The sequence below is a fragment of the Suricata suricatta genome, chromosome 5 (assembly GCF_006229205.1).
Source record: "Suricata suricatta isolate VVHF042 chromosome 5, meerkat_22Aug2017_6uvM2_HiC, whole genome shotgun sequence".
Classification (NCBI taxonomy): Eukaryota; Metazoa; Chordata; class Mammalia; order Carnivora; family Herpestidae; genus Suricata; species Suricata suricatta.
In genome coordinates, this window is record NC_043704.1 from 124,336,451 (window position 1) to 124,359,676 (window position 23,226).

Sequence of the window (23,226 nt, forward strand, 5' to 3'; positions counted from 1 at the left end):
TACATATCACCTATGTACCACATATTTAAACACATTACCTATGTAAACAGATATAGGAGAACACTTCTTTTTCCTATTTATTAAAGAACCTTATAAATTATAGACCAGTATAAAAAATTACTTGCAATCCCACAGCCCAGTTAATATTTTCTAGCCTTATCTTTTAGCTTGTATATATAGATGTACAGGTTTATAATAGATTATAATTTTCTAAAGCCCGTGTTATGTTTTTGTGTAAGCACAAAATATAAATGTTTGCATAATATAACACATAGGTACCAGGATTTATTGAACTGTTCTATTGTACATTTGTGTTAATTTGGATTTTTAAATTTTAGAATGACCAGTGGCCAATGCCAGTTGTTTGGATAGAACAGTTATATCCAAGTTTCTGATTATTTACAATAGATACCCCAAACTGGAATTGTGTGTGAAAGGGTATAAATTCAGGCAGTTAGTACATACTCTTGAATTACTTTCCAGGGAGGTTGGGTTGTTTCTACTGACAATATCTGAAAGTGCTTGTTTTACTGTACAGTAAGCCTAGAGTGAGGTGTTACTGCAGTGTGCTTCTATGAGAAGCAGTTAAAATACTTTAATTGCATCTGTTTCCCCTGCTTAGACAGGAATCCTGTCTCTGTTCACCAATATCTGATAATGCTTAGTATATAGTAGGATGGCAAATGTTTACAATTAATATTCTCATTTAACAAATTATCTTTAAAAAATTGTTTCCAATTTAATAAGCCAAAATCTTTTTGACTTGTGCTTTTTAAACATTTTAATGAAATATAATTTACATGCCTTATGTAATTCACTGATCTTAAGTATTCAGTGTGTTTTAGTAAATTTTTTTAAATTGTGCAAACAGGACCACCATCTAATTTTATAACACTTTCATTCTTCCATCTGTCCCTCCTCTCCTTTGTGCCTGTTGGATTCACTCTCCACTTTCATTCCTGGAACTAGGCAACCACTGATCTGCTTTCTGGCTCTATAATTTTGCCTTTTCTATAAATTTCATCTGAATGGAATCATATACTATGTAGTCTTTAGTGTTTGGCTTCTTTCACATAGTGTTATTTTTGAGAGACTCATCCATGTTATTGCATGTATTATTTATTGACATATAAATGACATACAATGGGTTAAATTTTGACTTTCTGTATATACCTGTAAAAGCATTACAACATTCAAAATCATGAAAATATCCATTCTCTTGCCTCCCAACCAAAGTTCATGCCCCTCTATAAAATAACTGCTCCTCTCCCAAGGTGACCACTCATTTGTTGTCATCATAGATTAATTTGCATTTTCTAGAATTTTAAATAAATGGAATCAAATGGATTATACTTTTTTGTGTAGCTTCTTTCACTTAGCTTATTTTGAGATCCATTCATACTGTGTTTATCAATAGTTCATCCCTTTTTCTTAGTGCTAAGTAGCATTCCATTTTGTGGATATATTTTATCAGTTTACCAGTTTGATGGATATTTGGATTATTTCCAGTTTTGGGCAACTATGAATAATGCTGCTAGAAACATTCATGTACAAGTTTTTGGGTAAACATTTTTCTGGGTAGATTCCTAGGAGTGCAACTGCTGATTCATATGATAAGTGTATGTTTAACTTGTTAAGAAATTACCAAAATTTTCTAAAGAGGCTACGTCTCCATCAGTTCTGTGTTTGAAGTTCCAGCTTCTCCACATCATTGATGATTAGTGATTTAGTTGGTCTATCTACAGTGTGTGGTATATCACACTGTGGTTTTAATTTGCATTTTCCTAATGTCTAACAATGTGAAACGTCTTTTCATATAGCTATTTGCTGTTTGTAGCTCTATTTATTGTGTTTTTCAGATCTTTTGTCTGTTTAAAAATTAGTTTTTTTTTTTAAATTACTGAGCTGTAAGAATTCTGTATAAACTCTGGATATGAGTCCTTGTTTTATCAGGGTGTTTTGGGAATATTTTCTCCCAGTCTTTTCCTTTTCTTAATAGTGCCTTTTGAAGGACAGTAGTTTTTAATTTTAAATGAAGTCCAATTTATCTAAAAGTGATTTTTTTTTATTGCTCTTTGCCTAATCCAAGGTCACAATGATTTTTTCCTCTGTTTTATTCTAGAAGCGTTAGGGTTTCTGCTCTCACATTTAGGTCTTTTATCCATGTAGTTATTTTTGCATACGCAGTGAGGTATGGATTAGGGTTCTTTTTTTTTGCATATGCATATCCAGTTATTTCAAAATCATTTTTGCAAAGACTTTTCTTTCTCCACTGGTTGAAAATTTGCCATCCGTATTAGGGTCTATTTCTAGAGTGTTTAATTGATCTATGTATATACATTTCAATTCTACAGTGTCTCAATTATTTGCTATATAGTAAATTTTGAAATCAGGTAGCCTAAGTTCTTCAGTTTTGTCCTTTTCATTTTTAATAGATGTTTGTTTATTTTGAGAGAGAGAAAGAGCATGAGCAGGAGAGGGGCAGAGAGAGAATCCCAAGCAGACTCCACACTCAGGATGGAGCCCAGTTCAGGGGTTGATCATGAGATCACGACTGGAGACGAAATCAAGAGTTGGACATTTAACCGACTGAGCCACCCAGGTGCCTCAATTTTGTTCCTTTAAAAAAGAGTTTGGCTATTCTAGGTACTTTGCATTTCTACATAAACTTTAGGATCAGTTTGCCAATTTCTACAACAAAAGCCTGCAGGGATTTTGATAGGGAATTTGTTAAATCTGTAAATTTGGGGAGAACTGACATGTTAACAATACTTAACTTTCTAATCCCATTTAGGTCAGTACCGTTTTTGCAGTTTTCAGTGTGCAAGTACTATAGTTCTTTGGTTATGTTAATTCTGAAATATTGTGTTCTTTTTGATGTTAATGTGAGTAGAATTATTCTTTTTATTTGTATTTCCCTACTGGATTATTCATTGTTAGTATATGGAAATATAATTTTTGTATATTGAAACTGTATTCTGAGATCTTGCTGTTAATTCATTAGTTCTGGTAGCTTTCAGGTAGATTTCTTAGTATTTTCTACTTTCAGGTTACATCATCTATGAATAGTTTTACTTTTTCCTTTTCAATCTGAACATGTTAAATGTCTTTTTCTTGTCTTACTGCAGAAGATAGGAGGACCTCAGTTACAATGCTGAGTAGAACTTACGAATAGAAACATCCCTGCTTTGTTCTTGATCTTAGGGGGAAGGCATTCAATTTTTTACTGTAAGTATGATTTAACTGTAGATGCCTTGTATCCTGTTAAGGAAGGCTCCCTTCCAGCCTTACTTGAGTGACAACTATTGTGAGTGGATTTTATCGAATGCTTTTTTTTGTGTTTATGGAGATTACTTTTGTCATTTATTAAAATTTTTTTAATGTTTATTTTTGAGAGAGAGAGAGCACGAGCGAGCATGAGGAGGGAAGGGGCAGAGAGAGGGAGACACAGAATCTGAAGCAGGCTCCAGGCTCCGAGCTGTCAGCACAGAGCGTGTTGTGGGGCTCAAACTCACAAACCACAGGATCATGACCTGAGCTGAAGCCAAACGCTAAACCGACTGAGCCACCCCGGTGTCCTTGTCATTTATTAACATAGTATATTAGATCAATAGATTTTTGAATGCCAGCCTCTGCTCCTGGGATAAACTTCACTTAAAGTATATCATCTTTTTTATATATTGCTGGACTTGATGTGCTACTTAAAAAAAAATTTTTTTTGTATTGATGCTCTTGAAGGATACTGGTTTGTAGTTTTCATGAAAATTCTTTAAAAATTAAAAAAAAATTTTTTTTTTTTTTTGAGAGACAGAGCAGGGAAGGGTCAGAGAGGGAGGGAGATACAGAATCTGAAGCAGGCTCCAGGCTCTGAACTGTCAGCACAGAGCCCGATGTGGGGCTTGAACTCACGAAACATGAGATCATGACCTGAGCTGAAGCCGGACACTTAACCGACTGAGCCACCCAGGCGCCTCTCATGAAAATTCTTGTAATGTCTTTGTCTGACTGTGGTATCCGGGGTAGTACTGACTTTATAAAACAAGTTTGGAAGTGTTCCCCTCTACTCTTACTTTCTGAAAGTATTTGTGAAAGACTGAATCAACTTTAGGTTTCATGAATTCTTTCATATTGCTTTTCTGTTTTCTATTTCACCGATTTCTACTCTGATCTTTATTATTTCCTTCTTTCTACTTATTTAGGGTCTGGTTTGCTCTTTTTCTAGTTTCTTAAGGTGGAAGCTTATATTATTGATGTCAGACTTGAGGTATACACATTCCTCTAAGCATTGCTTTAACTGCACTTCATACGTTTTCCTATGTTCTTTTATTTTCATTCATTTCAAGATAATTTTCAAGTTCCCTTTGGTTTCTTCTTTGATCCCTGGGTCTTTAAAGGTGTTATTTAACTTCCAAATATATTGGGATTCCCTGATTGCTGTTATTTATTTTTACTTTAATTCTGTTACAGTCAGCAACATAATTTATATAACTGTAATCCACTTGAATTTACTGGATCTTATTTTATTCACTTATGGTATGTCTTGGAGAAGTTTCATGTGCACTTGAAAAAATGCCCATTTTGCTATTGTTCTGTGAAGGGTTCTCTATATATTGATTAAATACATTGTGTTGTTCAATTGTTCTGTATCCTTATTGTTTCTATCTAGTTCTATCAGTTACTGAAAGAGGAATGTTGAAATTTATATTCTGACTTGTCTGGCAATTTTTGTTTCATATATTTTGGGGACTCTGAAATATTTAAGTACATTTAAAATTGTTATAATTCGGCTACTGTGTTTTAACTATTGGTGAAGTGGGAATTTTCATGTTTCCTGGGTGAAATTTTCTGACTTTTGACTATTTTAGAAGTGGTCAATATCCATGTTCTTACTGTTGATTTTTAAGATTCTGAATTTTAAAAATTTTAATGTTTGTTTATTTTTGAGAGAGAGAGAACGTGAATGGGGGTGGGGCAGAGAGAGAGAGGGAGACACAGAATCCAAAGCAGGCTCCAGGCTCTGAGCTGTCAGCAAAGAGCCCGATGTGGGGCTTAAACCCATGAACTGTGAGATTATGACTTCAGCCCAATGAAGTAGGACCCTTAACTGACTGAGCCACCTAGGCACTTCTTGAAGAATCTGACTTAAAAAAGAACACTACAGATCATATGATGCAGTCCAATTTGTTTGTCTTTTGGTTGTGATACGGAATTTGTCACTTCCTAAATGTATTCACATCTATAAAGTATTTCCTTGTAATTTTCTCCCATTGCTTTTAAGCTCTGAAAGTCTATTTATTTAACATGCAGACATTAGTTTAATATGCATTTTTTTTTTACTGACCAGAGAGAGCCAACATTTTACTGACTAGTCTTTTCATGACACATTTAAGACACTGTCAAATACACATGCCCTGTGTTCCACCACACCTTTCTTTCCTAAACTCATTGCTATTCTTGTATATTTATTGTTCTATGTGAATTTTAGAATTAGCTTATCAAGTTCCACAACATATTTTGGAGGCGTATATCAAATTAATTTTAACACGGTGAACTGTCATACCTTTGGTAAATTTTGTATTTTTTCACATATATTTTCCAAGTAACTTTTTTTCCTTGATATTAATGAATGGGATTTTCCCCTACTGTATCTTTAACTGGTTATTTCTGGGGTGTGGGATTAATAATCTTTATCATTAACAAGATACTCACCTTAAGTTTGCTTAGTTTTAAGATATTTTTCCAAACCAGAAAATGTATTAAATTAAATTTTATCATATGCCTTCAGAGAATCAGTTTATATTTTGTGTTTGTTTTTCTTTAAATTTTTAATGGCAAATTTTACAAAGTTGAACCACTGTAGCAATTTTGGGATAAAACCTACTTATTTATGATGTATTCTTTTATATATTGGTGGATTTGAGAAATTATTTATCCTTGGTTGGTTCAGTTTTCATAGATGTAAAATGGGACATCAGCATCTACAAAATAGGGTTTTTGTTAGCACCCAGTGAATTAGAGTATTTAGTAATGTAGTGCTTCGTACATAGTATGCTTTGTATGTGTGTGTTTATAATTAATATATTTACTTTTGTTTGAATAAAATTATTTAACTTCTTCCTTCTATATACTTAGGTCTATATTGTCATCCTTTCTCATGCATTTTGAGAGGATAGCTTAAATTATTTTAGTCCACAGGTTACAAATTTCCGCTTGTCTGAATCCCATGTTTTAATAAATATATAATGCTTAGTCCTAAAAAGACTAGAATTTGAATTTCATCCACTTTAAAAGTTATTTTGAAATATATTTAGAGTATTATTTAACTAACTTTCTAGGTATTTTTTGTTGTTAATTTCAGGTTACATTTTAAATTGTTGCAGTTTCCTTCATGCCTCAATAGGCACTTTTGTGATGGTTCCATGTGTATTTGCTGGGTACCAGGTGTACTTTTGAGTACCTCTTTGAAAGCTTGCTAATTCTATATTTTTATAATTTTTGTCTATTTGATTTGTTTTTACATGACTGCAAATGTCAATTTTTCCTTGTGTTTCTATCATATATATTTTATATTGCATAAAGTTCATGAATTTATTTTCATGGCCAACTGCTGAAATCCAGGAAGTCTCTTCAAAAGCTCTGAATTCTACTTGTTTCATTAATGTTACCATACCTGATTTATTCTTGTTACTATCATTTGACTCTTACCTCTGTGTTACAGATGAATCTAAAGAATAGTATACAGTTTGATTTTTAATCCAGTGTGAATTTTGTGATTGATACTATATTTGGACTTATTCTGGCCATGTATTTTGTGCTGTCTATATCTTTTTGTCTTTTCTTTCTTATGGTGGACATCCCATTGTTCCTTTATTGACATAGTATTCTCCCTTTTTATGGCCATATATTTAAAAAAATTTTTTTAAATGTTTTTATTAATTTTTGAGAGACAGCACAAGTTGGGGAGAGGCAGAGAGAGGAAGACTCAGAATAGGAAAGAGGCTCTAGGCTCCTGGCTGTCAGCACAGAGCCAGATGTGGGGCTTGAACTCACAAGCTGTGAGATCGTGATCTGAGCCAAAGTCAGACACTTAACTGAGCCACCCAGGTGCCCCTATGACCATATTTCTTAATTTCCCTCAGAAAACATATGGTTTGGATGGACTTGACTTCTCCTACAGGCTCAGTTCTAGGCCTCCGTTAGGAACTGGTTCAGGGATTGGACCTAAACTAAGCCCATTAGAGCTTAGGCTTTTGTTGGAACTTAGGGGAAAGGGATTCTCATTTATTTGAACTTGAAGCTATTAAGTGATCATCTTGCTGCCACATATGAAAAACTTGCTCAGAGTGAAAAAAATAAAGGAAATTATTATCTTAGAGATGAAAGAGAGGAAATCTGAGTCTCTAAAGTCAGTACTACCCCCTGAACTTTTCAGTTCCATAAGACAGTTTTTTCTTTGCTTATGCCAATTTGAGTTGGTTAGGACACTTGCCACCAAAAGGAATGCTGATAACACACTTGCCTTCTGGTAGATTGAGTTTTCTTTACCTAGTTTTTCTCAGCTTAATAATCTACTGTCTTTTAAAAAAATGATTAAAAGTTTTCCATTTTGTTTTTATTCTTTGTGGTTGAATAAATTTTTAATATGTATACTTTACCTCTAGTCATTGTTAGAGAAATGTAAATTTATCAGTGTTAATACTCTCTATTCTAATAAAGATTCATAGTGTATTTCCCTGACCTCTTTTTACCCTTAACAATATATGCTCAATATTTATTTAGTTCTATGAATAAATTTTACTAATTTTGTTACTCATGCTTGCTTCTTGCATCCCACTGTTTCCTCTAGGATCTGTTTATCTTCTTGCTGAAGAGTATCCCTTAATACTTCAGAGACAATCTGTGAGTGGTAAATTTTTGCATCTTTGGATCTCTGAAAATGTATTTATTGGGCCCTCATTTAAATAGGGATGGAATTCTAGATTCAGTTATTTTCTTTGCAGTAATTGAATGATATTGGTTGATTTCTTTTTGCATTCACTTAGTGGGTAATCTGGCTTTTTTCCCTCTATTAGATTTTCAGTTATCTTTTATGTTATGAAATTTCGCTCTGGTATAGGATAGGCAAACTACAGTCTGTGGGCCAGATCTCTCCACTTGTTTTGGTATAGCCCAGTGAGCTAAGAATTATTTTTACCTTTTTAAATTTGAAAAAAAAATCCCAAGAGTATTTCATGACATGTGAAAATATGAAGTTTATATCTCAGAGTGTATTAGTAAAATTTCATTGGAAAACAGCCACATTCATCTGCTTACAAATTATCTATGGCTATTGTGATACCACAAAGTTAGAGCTAAGTAGTTGTAACAGAACTGTAAAACCTAACATACTCACTACCTGGTCAGAAACAACTGCTGGTCCCTGCGTATATTTTTATTTGTTTAAGCAGCTAGAATTCTGGGAATTATCTGGTTATTTCTAGTAGTTTCTACAAGTATTTCTTACCCTTATCATAATCACTATCCCAAATCAAAAGCTTTTCAGCTGTGTCCATTCTATTATTCAGCTCAATGACTGTTTTTCATTTAAATTTTTTTCTTTTAATTTCTAAGAAACTGATCAGTCTTTTCTCAAGAGGGCAGTGTTTTCTTACCATTCCAAAAATGGTAAATGTACTCAACTTGAGGTCTTCTTGTCATTGCTGTAGTAAGTCTCCTTCCAAGGATGAAATTTCTTCCATTTGTAGAGTATTTTATTAGTATTTTCAACTGTTTGATATTTATCCACTTTTCTGTGTTGCTGGGAACAGACTGGTTCCTCTGTTTGCACTGGCTTCTTATTAGGAGGGGGCGATGAGAGGTTGCTAGTGTTTTTGATGAGAATGATGGGATAGACGGACCATGGTGCTGGTGTGGATATTTCAGTGGTTGTGCTTTCTCTGCTCTAAGATCCCACCCTCTTGTCTTTCCTTTAGGGATAGGAGGGGATATACAAGGTTTGACCTACCTGGATGTTGCTGCTTCTCCTCTCCTTCTTGCTCCTGGTTTCAAATTCAGGAACGGATCATCCTTAAGTGCTGCTTCCTTTATTTGTAGCAATTATCTTCTGCATCTTCCTGCAAAGAACCCAAGCTCTGGCTCCCTCTCCAATTGGATCCCATCTGCTTTCCTTCTTTTAGTCTACTGAAAGTTTCTCCTCTTAAATGGTGCTCTGTTTTTACTTTTATGTGGTGTGAGAGACTGAAAACTGTAGTATGTTTTCAAACTACCTCCTTAAAATGAGAAGCTAGTCTAAATTATAGTTACTCTTTAGAGGTCCACTGAAGTTTTGTTTGTAGCCTAATATGTATTTTGTAGATGGTCTATGGACAAAACCCACAAAGGTATTTATTTTCAGGTAATAGTTTACCAAGACTGCAAATAATAGGCTCCAATTTTTCCTTTTATTTTCTTTTTGCAGTTTTAGTTTCAAAAATCTGATGCTATCAGATGCATAGCTTTGTGTTTTGGAGTGTTCTGGGTTTTTTTCTTCGAAGATTTTGTTTAAATTCAAGTTAACATATTGCGTAGTATTGGCTTCAGGAGCAGAATTCAGTGATTCATCACTTACATAGAACACCCAGTGCTCATCACAACAAGTGCCCTCCTTAATGCCCATCACTTATTTAGTACATCCCCCCTCCCAACCCTCCAGCAACCTTCAGTTCTCTGTAGTTGAGTCTCTTAAAGTTTGCTTCCATGTTTTTACCTTTTTTTCTTCCCTCCCCCTATATTCATCTATTTTGTTCTTATATGCCACATATGAGTGAAATCATATGATATTTCCCTTTCTTTGACTTATTGTGCCTCAGCTAATACACTCTAGTTCCATCCACATCATTGCAAACAACAACATTACGTTCTTTTCCATTGCTGAGTAGTATTCCAGTGTGTGTGTATGCACACCACATCTTCTTTATCCATTCATCAGTTGATGGACATTTGGGCCCTATCCATAATTTGCCTATTGTTGATAGTGCTGCTATAAACATTGGGGTGTATGTACTCCATCAAATCCATATTTTTGTATCCTTTGGATAAATACCTAGTAGAGCAATTGCTAGGTCATAGGGTAGTTCTATTTTTAACTTTTTGAGGAACCTCCATATGGTTATCCAGAGCGGGTACAGCAGAGTGTTGACTCATTTTTAATGCAACCTTTGTTATTCCAAAGTTGAATTCTTTTCTTTCAATAAGTGAGTTTATTCTATTTACATTCGCTGATCTAAAATGTGTCACCTTTAGGCTTTGTGGTCTGTGTTTTTCTTTTCTTTTTTATTTTTATTAATAGTTTATTGCCAAGTTGGTTTCCATATAACACCCAGTGCTCTTCCCCACAAGTGCCCCCACCATGACCATCACCCCCTTTCCCTTCCCTCCTCCCTCTTCAGCCCTCAGTTTGTTTTCAGTACTCAAGAGTCTCTCATGATTTGCCTCCCTCCCTCTCCCTAACTTTTGTTCCCCCCACCTTCCCCTTGCCATGATCCCTTGTTAGGTTTCTCCTGTTAGACGTATGAGTGAAAACATATGGTATCTGTCCTTCTCTGCCTGACTTATTTCGCTTAGCATGACACCCTCGAGGTCCATCCACTTTGCTACAAATGGCCAGATTTCATTCTTTCTCATTGCCATATAGTATTCCATTGTGTATATATACCACATCTTCTTTATCTTTCATCGGTTGATGGACATTTAGGCTGTTTCCATGATTTGGCTATTGTTGAAAGTGCCACTATGAACATTGGGGTACATGTGCTTCTATGCATCAGCACTTCTGTATCCCTTGGGTAAATCCCTAGCAGTGCTATTGCTGGGTCATAGGGGAGTTCTGATAGGTTTTTGAGGAACCCCCACACTGTTTTCCAGAGTGACTGTACCAGTTTACATTCCCACAAACACTGTAGGAGGGTGCCCGTTTCTCCACAACATTGCCAGCATCTGTAGTCTCTTGATTTGTTCATTTTAGCCACTCTGGTGTGAGGTGGTATCTCAGTGTGGTTTTGATTTGTATTTCCCTAGTGATGAGTGACACTGAGCATCGTTCCATGTGTGTGTTCGCCTGTCCTCTTTGGAGAAGTGTCTATTCATGTCTTCTGCCCATTTCTTCACTGGACTATTCGTTTTTCGGGTGTGGAATTGAGTTCCTTATAGATTTTAGATACTAGACCTTTATATGATATGCCATTTGCCACTCTCTCTTCCCATTCTGTCGGTGGCCTATTAGTTTTTTTTATTGTTTCCTTTGCAGTACAGAAGCTTTTTATCTTGATAAGGTCCCAATAGTTCATTTTTGTTCTTAACTCCCTTGCCTTTGGGGATGTGTCGAGTAAGAAATTGCTGCAACTGAGGTCAAGGAGGTTGTTTCCTGCTTTCTCCTCAAGGGTTTTGATGGTTTTCTGTCTCACATTCAAGTCCTTCAGCCATTTTGAGTTTATTTTTGTGTACGGTGTAAAAAAGTGGTCTCGTTTCATTCTTCTGCATGTTGCTGTCCAGTTCTCCCAGCACCACCTGTTAAAAAGGCTGTCTTTTTTCCATTAGATTCTCTTTCCTGCTTTGTCAAAGATTAACTGGCCATACATTTGTGGGTTTAGTTCTGGGCCCTCTATTCTATTCTATTGGTCTGTGTGTCTGTTTTTGTGCCAATACCATACTGTCTTGATGATGACAGCTTTGTAGTAGAGGCTAATGTCTGGGATTGTGATGCCTCCCGTTTTGGTTTTCTTCTTCAATATTACTTTGGCTATTCAGGGTTTTTTGTGGTTCCATATGGATTTTAAGATAATTTGCTCTAGCTTTGAGAAGAATGCTGGTGCAACTTTGATGGGGATTGCATTGAATGTGTAAATTGCTTTGGGTAATAATGATATTTTAACAATGTTTATTCCTCTGATCCACGAGCACAGAATGTCTTTCCATTTCTTTGTGTCTTCTTCAATTTCCTTCATAAGCTCTCTATAGTTTTTATCATATAGATCTTTTGCATCTTTGCTTAGGTTTATCCCTATGTATTTTATGGTATTTCGTGCAATCGTGAATGAGATTAGTTTCTTGATTTCTCTTTCTGTTGCTTCATTATTGGTGTATAAAAATCAACTGATTTCTGTATGTTGATTTTGTACTCTGTGACTTTGCTGACTTCATGGATCAGTTACAGAAGGCTTCTGGTGGAGTCTTTCGGGTTTTCTATGTAGACTTTCATGTCATCTGCAAAAAGTGAAAGTTTGACTTCTTTGCAATTTTGATGCCTTTTATTTCCTTTTGTTGTCTGATTGCTGATGCTAGGACTTCAGCACTATTTTAAATAACATTGGTGAGAGTGGACATTTCTATTGTGTTCCTGATCTCAGAGGGATAGCTTTGTTTTTCCCCGTTGAGGACGATATTAGCTGTGGGCTTTTCATAAATTAGTTTTATAATGTTTAAGTTTCTCCTATCCCTACTTTCTTGAGGGTTTTTAGTAAGAAGGATGCTGCATTTCGTCAAGTGCTTTTTCTGCATCTATCAACAGGATTATATGCTTTTTATCTTTTCTATTGTTAATGTGATGTATCACATTGATGGATTTGCAAACATTGAACCAGCCATATAACCCAGGAATGAATCCCACTTGATCATGATGGATAATTCTTTTTAGATGCTGTTGAATTCGATTTGCTAGTATCTTGTTGAGTATTTTTGCATCTGTATTCATCAAGGATATTGACCTGTAGTTATCTTTTTTTGTTGGATCTCTGGTTTGGGAATCAAAGTGATGCTGGCTTCGTAGAATGAGTTTGGAAGTTTTCCTTCTATTTCTATTTTTTGGAATAGCTTGAGAAGGATGGGTGTTAACACTGCTTTAAATGTCTGGTAGAGGGGCTCCTGGGTGGCTCAGTTGGTTAGCATCCAGCTTCGGCTCTGGTCATGATCTCATGGGTTTGAGCCCCACATCGGGTTCTGTGCTGACAGCTAGCTCAGAGCCTGGAGTCTGCTTAAGATTCTGTATCTATTTCTCTGATCCACCCCTGCTGGTTGTCTCTCAAAAAAAAAAAAACTCTCTCTCTCTCTCTCTCTCTCTCTCTCTCTCTCTCTCTCTCTCTCTCTCTCTCTCTCTCTCTCGTAGAATTCCCCTGGGAAGCCATTTGGCCCTGGGCTCTTGTTTGTTGGGAGATTTCTGATAAGTGATATGATTTCTTCACTGGTTATGGGTCTGTTCAGATTTTCTATCTCTTCCCATTGAATTTTAGTAGTACATGTGTGCTTAGGAATTTGTCCATTTCTTCTAGATTGTCCAGGTTGTTGGCATATAATTTTTCATAGTAATTTGATGACTGCTTGTATTTCTGAGGGATCATTTGTAACAGATCCATTTTCATTCATGATTTTGTCTATTTGGGTGTTCTCTCTTTTCTTTCTGAGGGGCCTGGCTAGAGGTTTATCAATTTTGTTTATTTTTTCAAAAAACCACCTCTTGGTTTCATTGATCTGTTCATCTATTTTTTTTCTTTTTTTTTGGATTTTATATTGTTTATTTTTGCCCTGATCTTTATTATTTCTCTTCTTCTGCTGGGTTTGGGGTGCTCTTGCTGCTCTCTTTCCAGTTTCCTAAGGGTGCTGTTAGATTTTGAATTTGCGCTCTTTCTAGTTTCATGAAATAGGCCTGGATTGCAATATACTTTTCTCTTAGGACTGCCTTTGGTGCATCCCAGAGAGTTTGTATTGTTATATTTTCGTTTTCATTTGCTTCCATATATTTTTAAATTTCTTCTCTAATTGTCTGATTGGCCCAATCATTCTTTAGTAAGGTGGTTTTTAACCTCCACATTTTTGGAGATTTTCCAGACTTTTTCCTGGGATTGATTTCAGGTTTCATTGCATTGTGATTTGTGAGTGTGCATGGTATGATCTCAGTTAGTGTGTATTTAAGAAGGGCTGCTCTATGCCCCAGTATGCGATCTATCTTGGAGAATGTGCCATGTGCACTCGAGAGGAAAGTGTATTTCTTAGCTTGAGGATGCCGAGTTCTAAATATATCTATTAATTCCATCTGTTCCAATGTGCTGTTCAGGTTGTTTCTTTAGTGATTTTCTGTCTGGTTGACCTATCCATTGCTGTAAGTGGAGTATAAAATCCCCTGCAATAAGCACATTCTTATCAACAAGATTGTTTCTGTTTGTGATTAGTTTTATGTATTTGGGTGCTCCTGAATTTGGCGCATGGATGTTTATAATTGTTAGCTCTTCCTGATGGAGAGACCCTGTAATTATTATATAATATCCTTCTTCATATTTTGTTACTGCCTTTACTTTAAAGTCCAGTTTGTCTGATGTAAGTATGGCTACTCCAGCTTTCTTTTGGCGTCCAGTCACATGGTAGATATTTCTCCATCCTCTTACTTTCAATCTGAAGGTGTCTTCAGGTCTAAGGTGAGTCTCTTGTAGACAGCCAATAGATGGATTTTGTTTTTTTATCCATTCTGCTACCCTGTGTCATTTGATTGGAGCATTCAGTCCATTTACATTTAGTGTTATTATTGAAAAGTGTGGGTTTAGAGTCATTGTGTTCTCTGTAGAGTTCATGTTTGTAGTGATGTCTCTGGTACTTTATATTCCTTACTACATTTCCGTCATAGAGTCCCTCTTTGGATTTCTTGTAGGGCTGGTTTAGTGGTGATGAATTCTCTCAATTTTTGTTTGTTTGGGAAAACCTTTATCTCTCCTATTTTGAATGACATGCTCACTGGATAAAGGATTCTTGGTTGCATATTTTTCCTGTTCATCACATTGAAGATTTCCTACCATTCATTTCTGGCCTGCCAAGTTTCAGTAGATAGGTCTGTAACCACTCTGATATGTTCCCCTTTGTATGTTAGGGCCCTTTTATCCCTAGCTGCTTTCAGAATTCTCTCTTTATCTTTATATTTTGTCAGCTTCATTATGATATGTCGTGCCAAAGGTCGATTCAAGTTACATCTCAGGGGAGTTCTATGTGCCTCTGGAATTTCAATGTCTCTTTCCTTCTCCAGATTGGGGAAGTTCTCAGCTATAATTTGATCAAGCACCCCTTCAGGACATTTTTCTCTTTCTTTCTCTTCAGGAACTCCTATGTTATGGATATTGCTCTGTGTGATTGTATCTCTCAGGTCTTGAATTCTCCTTTCATGCTCCTGTATCAATTTCGCCCTCTTTTTCTCGGCTTCCTCTTTTGGTATAACTGTATCTTCTAATTCACCTATTCTCCTCTCTGCCTCTTCAATCAGTGCAGTGGCTGCCTTCATTTTATTATGCACCTCATTTATAGCGTTTATTAACTCATCACAGCTATTTTGAAGGTCCCTAGTCTTTGTATTAATAGCTTCTCTGATGGTTTTTTTTTAATGCTGGAGATTAATTTTATGACAATTGTTCTAAATTCTTGTTCAGTTATGTTGCTTATTTCTGTTTTGAGCAATTCTGTGGCTTTGACTTCTTCCTGGAATTTCATTAGAGGAGAGTTCTTTCGTTTTGTCATTTTAGCTAGCTTTCTGTCTCTTGTCAGTATTAAAAGCTCGTTATGCATTGTGTACCTGTTAGTATTGCTGTATTAAAGGAGGCACATTGACTGTCTAGGGCCTGTGATTTCAGGAAGTGTTCTTTAAATGGTGTCTCTTGGTTTCTCTTATTGTGCCTTTGATTATTTTATTTCCCTGCTCAGTGGTATTTGGGACTCTCCACCATGTGTACTTTGGCTTGTTTCTTGAGGTAGCCTTGAGCACCGGGCACCCTAGCTCTCCCTTCTGCCAACTCACGTGCCGAGTTAGTGCGTCCCTGTGCCTGGAGCACACTGACCTGGCTGCCACCAGAAGTTTCATTCTCTGCTCCTGCAGGGTGCCTGCCGAGCCCAGGCATGGTTGTGGCAGGCAGGGAGGGGAGGCGGCTCCTGCAGGGACAGAAGTGGACGTGCGGTGACGGAGGGCAGTGGATCCCCATGGGCCAGTGGCTGCCATTGTTTTTCTTTTCCGGGTACTTCTTTTCTAATTGAATTAGAATAGAGTCTGGCTTTGGTTTCTCAAGTGTTTTGTTAGTATTCCTAAACCCTCAATTTGACTTACAGCTTTAAAGGGTATCTACTGAGGCTTTGCCAATGAAATTGACACATATTTTCTTCCTCCTACTTCCGACTTTCGTTTAAATTATTTCTAGGATGTTATACATATTCTTTCTCTTCCCCTCTACATCCTAGTTTTAGTTGCATTATTTTTTCAGATCTCTATTCTTTCTACATTTGAATAAGACTGTATGTTTTTATTTCTTTTCTACAATGGTTGCTACATTTCCAGGCTCTTTTTTTGGTTTGGTTTGTTTTTTGGTTTTAGATTGTCTTTTTTATAGAAGACATCATGGGTTCTATGTTTCCCTCAGTTTTTACATGTTTGAAGATATCCCTTTGTGCTTTCATGCTTGAATGTCATCTGGGGTTAGTATAAAATTTGGGGTTATAGAAATTTTTTCTCTAACAAAGTTGTATATATTGTTTTATGATTTTCTAATATTCATTTTTACCATGGACATATCTGAGGCAAGGGTGATATTTTTCCCCCCTTGTCTGCTAACTTGATTTTTTTTAAGTGGAAAAAAACCCCAAATAAAGTTTTCTTTCTTGAATTTAAAATCAAGTTAGTTAACATATAGTGTGGTCTTGGCTTCAGGAGTGGAACCCAGTGATTCATCTCTTACATATGACATCCACTGCTCATCTCCAAAAGTACTCTCCTTAATACTCACTGCCCATTTAATCCATCCCCTTACCACCTCCCATCCCATTCCTCTGTATGTTAGAGTCTCTTATGGTTTGTCTCCCTTTCTTTTTCTTATTTTTCCTTCCCTTCCCCTATGTTCATCTGGTGAGTTCCTCAGATTCCACATATGAGTGAAATCATATGATATCCAACTTATGTCACTTAGCATAATACCCTCTAGTTCCATCCACATTGTTGCAAATGGCAAGATTTCATTCTTTTTCTTTGCCAAGTGTATTCCATCATGTGTGTATGTGTGTGTGTATACACACCATATCTTCTTTATCCTTTTGTCAGTCAGTGGACATCTGGGCTCTTTCCATACTTTGGCTATTGTTGATAATGCTGCTATAAACAGTGGGGTGCATGTGCCCTTCAAATCAGCATTTTTGTATCCTTTGGTTAAATGCCTGGTAATGCAGGGTAGTCCTGTTTTTAATTTTTAAAAATTTAACAAATTTTTAATTTATTTTTGAGGGAGAGAGATAGTGTGAGCAGGGGAGGGTCAGAGAGAGAGGGAGACACAGAATCTGAAGCAGGCTCCAGGCTCTGAGCTAGCTGTCAGCACAGAGCCTGATGTGGGGCTTGAACCCACGAACTGTGAGATCACAACCTGAGCTGAATCTGGCCGCTTACCCGACTGAGCCACCCAGGTGCCCGTTTTTAATTTTTTGAGGAATCTCCATACTGGTTCCCAGAGTGGCCGCACCAGTCTGCATTTCCACCAACAGTGCAAAAGGGTCCCCTTTCTCTACATTCTCACCAAATCTGTTGTTTCCTGAGTTAATTGTAGCCATTCTGATAGGTATGTGGTGGTATCTCATTGTGGTTTTGATTTTTATTCTCCTGATGATTTTTCATGTGTCTGTTGGCCATCTGGATGTCGTCTTTGGAAAAGTTTCCATTCATGTCTTCTGCCCATTTCTTCACTGGATTATTTGTTTTGTGGATGTTGAGTTTGGTGAATTCTTTATAGATTTTGGATGCTAACCCTTTATCCGATATTTATCTTTGAATTCTGGCAAATTCATGACATATATCAGGAATCAATCATTATCAGTATTTCCTGGATATGGTGTGACTTCTGACCTTTTGGATTTCAAGAATTTTATTTCAGAAACAGCTTTTCTATTATCTTTGAATTTTTTTATTTTTCCATTTTCTTCTTTGTCTAATATATACTAAGTTCGATCCCTGTGGTTTTCTTTACATATACCTATTTTTCTTTCTTAGACTTTACTATTCCTTCTTTTTTTATTATTTATTTTGAGAAAGAGTGCCCATATGCATGTGTGAGTGGGGGAAGGGCAGAGAGAGAATCATAAGCAGGTTCAGCACTGGCAGTGCAGAGTCTGATATGGGACTCGATATCACGAACCGTGAAATCATGACTTGAGCCAAATCAAGAGTTGGACCCTTAGCCAACAGAGCCACCAAGGCTCCCCCTTACTTGATCTTTTAAAGTCTTCCTCCACATCTCTATTTTTTCTTTATAATAGTCAAGAAGTGGCCACAAAATGATTTATGTTTATATGGAATTAACTATGTATATGCAGGATAGTTTTATTAATCTTCCTATTAGATTGCCTCTAATTTTTCATTATTATAAACAACCATACATGCTCTTAACAGTAGTGATGCTGCTTCATAGTAATCTTACTCTATTTCCTACTAAGGAAGCTCAGTGTCAAAAAATTGTAGATTATGCGTGTGAATCTACTTGCCTGTCTTCCCTTCTTATTTAGCCGGCTTAAAATAAAATAATCAATGACAAATGATTCTTATGGGTTTCTGGGTCAGTGACATAAAAATCAGACCCCAGTTGTGTGGGTAAGCATATTAAGGCTATCTCAAGATTAAAGAAAGTGGTTTGGTGATGACTTCTTCAGTACTCTCAAAAAAGATATTGAAGACTTAATGGTAAGGGTGTGAAATGTACAGTCTCTGTGGAGGGCTAGCTGGCATTTGTATGAACTGGATATTTGATGTTTTGTCCTTCTCGATCTACTCTCCCCCTAGCTAGGTGGATAAGGAGGTTGATCCATATGGACATTAGTTCTCTTATCTTCTTGTTTCTGGTTGAAGCCAACGGGAAGTGCCAGCAGGATACTAAGGGATATGAGCAAAGTGAAACTAGGTATTTATTCTAGCACCTCTCAGCTGGGTTGCCATAGTTTGACTAAATTCCATTACTGAAGGTCACAGTCCTGTCAGCTGACTGATGATGATGGTTTTATCTTCTTGTCCTTTTAGGCTTAAGGATGGAAATTGCTCCCATTGTTGCAAGTTCTGGGTGTCTGCATTATTTCTTGTTGGTTTCTCTGAAACTCTCCTCTGTTTGCTATACCTATAGAAATTTGTCTTACAGATGTATAAAATGACATGTATATAAGATTATTCATTTGAACATTTTATTTCTCATAGTGGCACAACTATATAGTAGAATATTGTGTGGCTATAAAAAACATAACATTTATTAGTTACATGCATATAATAATCTCTAATTTATTGGGCTTTTCAAAAATTTTTCATGTACTCAAGGCCCCCAAAATATTTGTGATGCCTCATTTATAGCTGAGTAATTGTAAAATACAAGTGTTTTTGGTTCACCATGCTGTCTTCCCAATCTTTCTTATTGTTTTTGGCTTTATTTAGGTTTAATTGATACCTAGAAAACTATATGCATTTAAGAAATACACCTTAATCAATTTGGACATATGCATACATCTGTGATACTGCAATCAAGGTACTGAACATATCTATCATCTCCAAAAATTTTTTGGTATTTTTTTGTGTGTTTTGTAGGAAGACTTAACATGAGATTTATCCTCTTAACATTTTAAAATGCCTAATACCACATTTTAAACTATAGGTATTATGTTGTATAGCAGATCTCTAGAACTTACTCATCTTGTATAACAGAAATTTATACAAGTGTGGAAAAAACAAGGTACCAAACTATGAATATAATATGCTATCATATGTGTAGGGAAAAAAGAAATAATGTATATGTGCTTTTATATATATATATATATATATATATATATATATATATATATATATATAGGAGATAAAGTGGGGGAGTGTCTTTGGAAGAACACATAAGAAAATGATCACAGTGGGGTACCTAGCTGGCTCAGTTGGTTGCGTGTCCAACCTCAGCTGAGGTCATGATCCCATGGTCTATGAGTTTGAGCCCCACACTGCGATCACTGCTGTCAGCACAGAGCTGCTTCTGATCCTCTGTTCCCTGCTTGCATTCTCCCCAGAATAAATATTAAAGATTGCAGTGATTGTTTCTAGGGAGGAAAACTGGGCAGTAGGAAACCATCCTTTTGTTTCTCTGAATATTAAAACATGAGTATATTACCTATTCAAAAAAAGTAAAACATTAAAAAGGATTAAGAGGTTTAGAGGAACTATGAAAGGAATCACTAGAAGATGGTGGGAAGAGCCAACAAATTATAAGGTTGCTGAAATGTTCTAACCAATGAAAGTCTTGAATAATTTCTTACAATGGTCTCTTTATGGAATAAGTAACTTCTTATTGAATGCACAAAACCATGTGTGGTAAAGACTTGTTTTAAACATGATCATCTTTATTATTTAAAAGAACTTCAGTTCTTTTAGTCTCATCCTGTTTTTACAGCATGTTCTATCACTAACAAAGTAAAATGACTGCACAATGATCTTAGCTTCCAGGGAAAAGTACAACTCCATTAAAGGAAATGGGACATGAGAAGAGTTTTAGGAAATTGGTGAAGAAGGGAAGACTGCTGGGAAAAATACTCTTTCAACTAAAGTTGGTTATAATCACTCATTTTTATAATACTAAGAAAGGTTTTTTAAAGGTGGTTTTACTATTCCTGATATGGTTACCCCTGTTAAAAAAGCTCTACAAGAACTCACCCTTCCTGGAACTGTGCTTGGGCAGATTCCTCCGCAACCAGAGTCTCATACTCCTCAGCTGCAAACCTGTCCCAGTCAGAGGGCTCAGGCCCCTCATTCTCAACATCCTGATTGCAAAGAGTACAGGAAACAAAAATAATCAAAGACAAAGAATTGGAGACTGGTTTTCTTAGTGATACACAACATTTGTAATGACCTGCCTGAAAATGTTCCATTTTAATACATGTTACGAGAGGCGCTAAAGTAACAGTCCTAAAGTGATTTGTATGCCTCCAATCACAAAATTATAGTGAACTCCTCAGCAGTCAATTCTTTAGGTCTAGATTCTTTAGCCTTATAACCAGAGACTTTTCTCTGGGCCCTTTTCCCTGGCACTTTGCACAGCAGCTATCTGGAGTGACCTGCATATGCCCACCTGAAATAGACCATCCCTCCTCCCCTCCCTGGCATATTTTTATTGCTTCTGTAAAAGCCGGCTCAGATACCATGTCATCTGTGTTATTTTCCTAGAGAGCCCATCTCCCCCAAATTATTTCCTTTGCTAGATTGTACATGCTTGATTGCTACTTTTTGCTCTTCATTTTATCTCTGTGTGACCATATGTCTCTTCAACACAGTGCCTGGAATTTATTGAGCACTTTCTGACTAAAAATATTCTCCGCAGATAAGAATAAATCTTGATATATTGCCACCTCTTACAAATTTTATCTTAAGTTTTACTTTATAATACAAATAGAAGAAATGAAGCGGGGGGAAAAGGCTATCCATTTTATTTCCTTGTCCAATCTGGGCAGTGTCTGTATTATATATTCCAGGCAGAATGCTTTCCTATGATTAAAATGAGTTATTAGCACTGCCCTCAGATGTAAGGTTAGTTATGCCTAGAAGAGTGCAAATACCTAAATATTGACCATACCATGTGTCGACTGTTAACTCACTTTAAGAACCCCTACTTCCTCCTATTGACATCTTTGAAACTTACATCTTACATTCATAATTGGCAGCTTTTTTTTAAATGTTTATTTTTGAGAGAGAGAGCCTAAGAGAAGGAGACACAGAATCCGAAGCAGGTTCTGGGCCTGAGTCCAATGTGCAGCTCAAACTCACAAACCGCAAGATCATGACCTGAGCTGAAGTTGGACGCTTAACTGACTGAGCCACCCAGGTGCCTGGGAAGGAATACTTTTTTGTAAGCTAGTGATAATATAATGTGCTTTGATATGCCCCAAGATCAGGTGCAGAGTTTTCATTTTTAGAAGGTGATCACTGGGGGCACGTGGGTGGCTCAGTCAGCTGTGTCCAATTCTTGATTTTGGCTCAGGTCATGATCCCAGGGTCATGGGATTGACCTTTGCACTGAGCTCTACAACAGAGCTTGTAGCCTGCTTGAAATTTTCTCTGTCCCTCTGCCCCTTTCCTTGCTTGCATTCTCTAAAATAAAATTAAAAAAAAAAACCAAACAAACAAGTGTGGGGCGCCTGGATGGCTCAGTTGGTTAAGTGTCTGACTTGGTTTCGGTTCAGGTCATGATCTCAGAGTTTCAAGCCCTGCATCGGGCTCTACACTGACAGTATGGGGCCTCTTGGAATTCTGTCTCACTCTCTGCTCCTCCCCCCTCGTGACGGTCTCTGTGTCTCTCAAAAATAAACGTAAAAAAACGTGATCTTTGTATTCTTACTACTATTTAGGTCAACATGTAGAAGAAAAAGACTGAAAGTTTCCTGTAGTTCTATTCCTATAGGACTCAAACAGTACTTTTCTATTAATATAATTAAAACTTTTTTTTTAAGTTTTGAGGGAGAGAGAACACAGTGGGAAGGGGACAGGGGTAGAGGGGAGAGAATCCCAAGTGGGCTCTTCACTATCAGTGCAAATGCAGAATTTGAAGTAGGGCTTGAACTCAAGGACTGTGAGATCATGAACTGGGCCAAAACCAAGAGTCGGATGTTTAACCAGGAAAAATACTCTTTCAACTAAAGTTGGTTATAATCACTCATTTTTATAATACTAAGAAAGGTTTTTTAAAGGTTGTTATACTATTCCTGATATGGTTACCCCTGTTAAAAAAGCTCTACAAGAACTCACCCTTCCTGGAACTGTGCTTGGGCAGCCACCTAGGTACCCCAACATAATTTTTACTTTTTATTTATTTTTTTATTTTTTAAATAATAGTTTATTGTCAAATTGGTTTCCATATAACACCCAGTGCTTCTCCCCACAAGTGCCCTCCTCCATGACCATCACCCCCTCCCTCCCTCCCTCCCCCTCCCCCTTCAGTCCATGGTTCGTTTTCAGTATTCAGTAGTCTCCCTTGATCTGTGTCCCTCACTCTCCCCCGCTCTCTTTCCCCCTTCCTCTCCCCATGGTCCCCTGCCAGGTCTCTCCTGTTAGACCTATGAGTGCAAACATATGGTATCTATCAATTTTTACTTTTTAAACAAGAGAATAGAAGAGGGAGTGGTGATATTATGCTTTCCCCCCGCTCCACCTTGAACATAGACCATATGTTCAGGGCTTTTTGAGGG

At 36.6% G+C, this 23,226-nt stretch overlaps 1 protein-coding gene across 2 annotated transcripts in view; it reads right to left on the reverse strand.

Annotated features, from left to right (window-relative positions):
* PPP2R3A (protein phosphatase 2 regulatory subunit B''alpha) overlaps window positions 1-23,226 on the reverse strand; it is a 166,854-nt gene that overhangs the window by 10,291 nt on the left and 133,337 nt on the right. For both annotated transcript variants that reach the window (XM_029940229.1, XM_029940230.1), the window contains exon 12: window positions 20,702-20,808. In XM_029940229.1, the coding sequence (XP_029796089.1) occupies window positions 20,702-20,808 (107 nt within the window). The remainder of the gene's footprint in view (window positions 1-20,701; window positions 20,809-23,226) is intronic.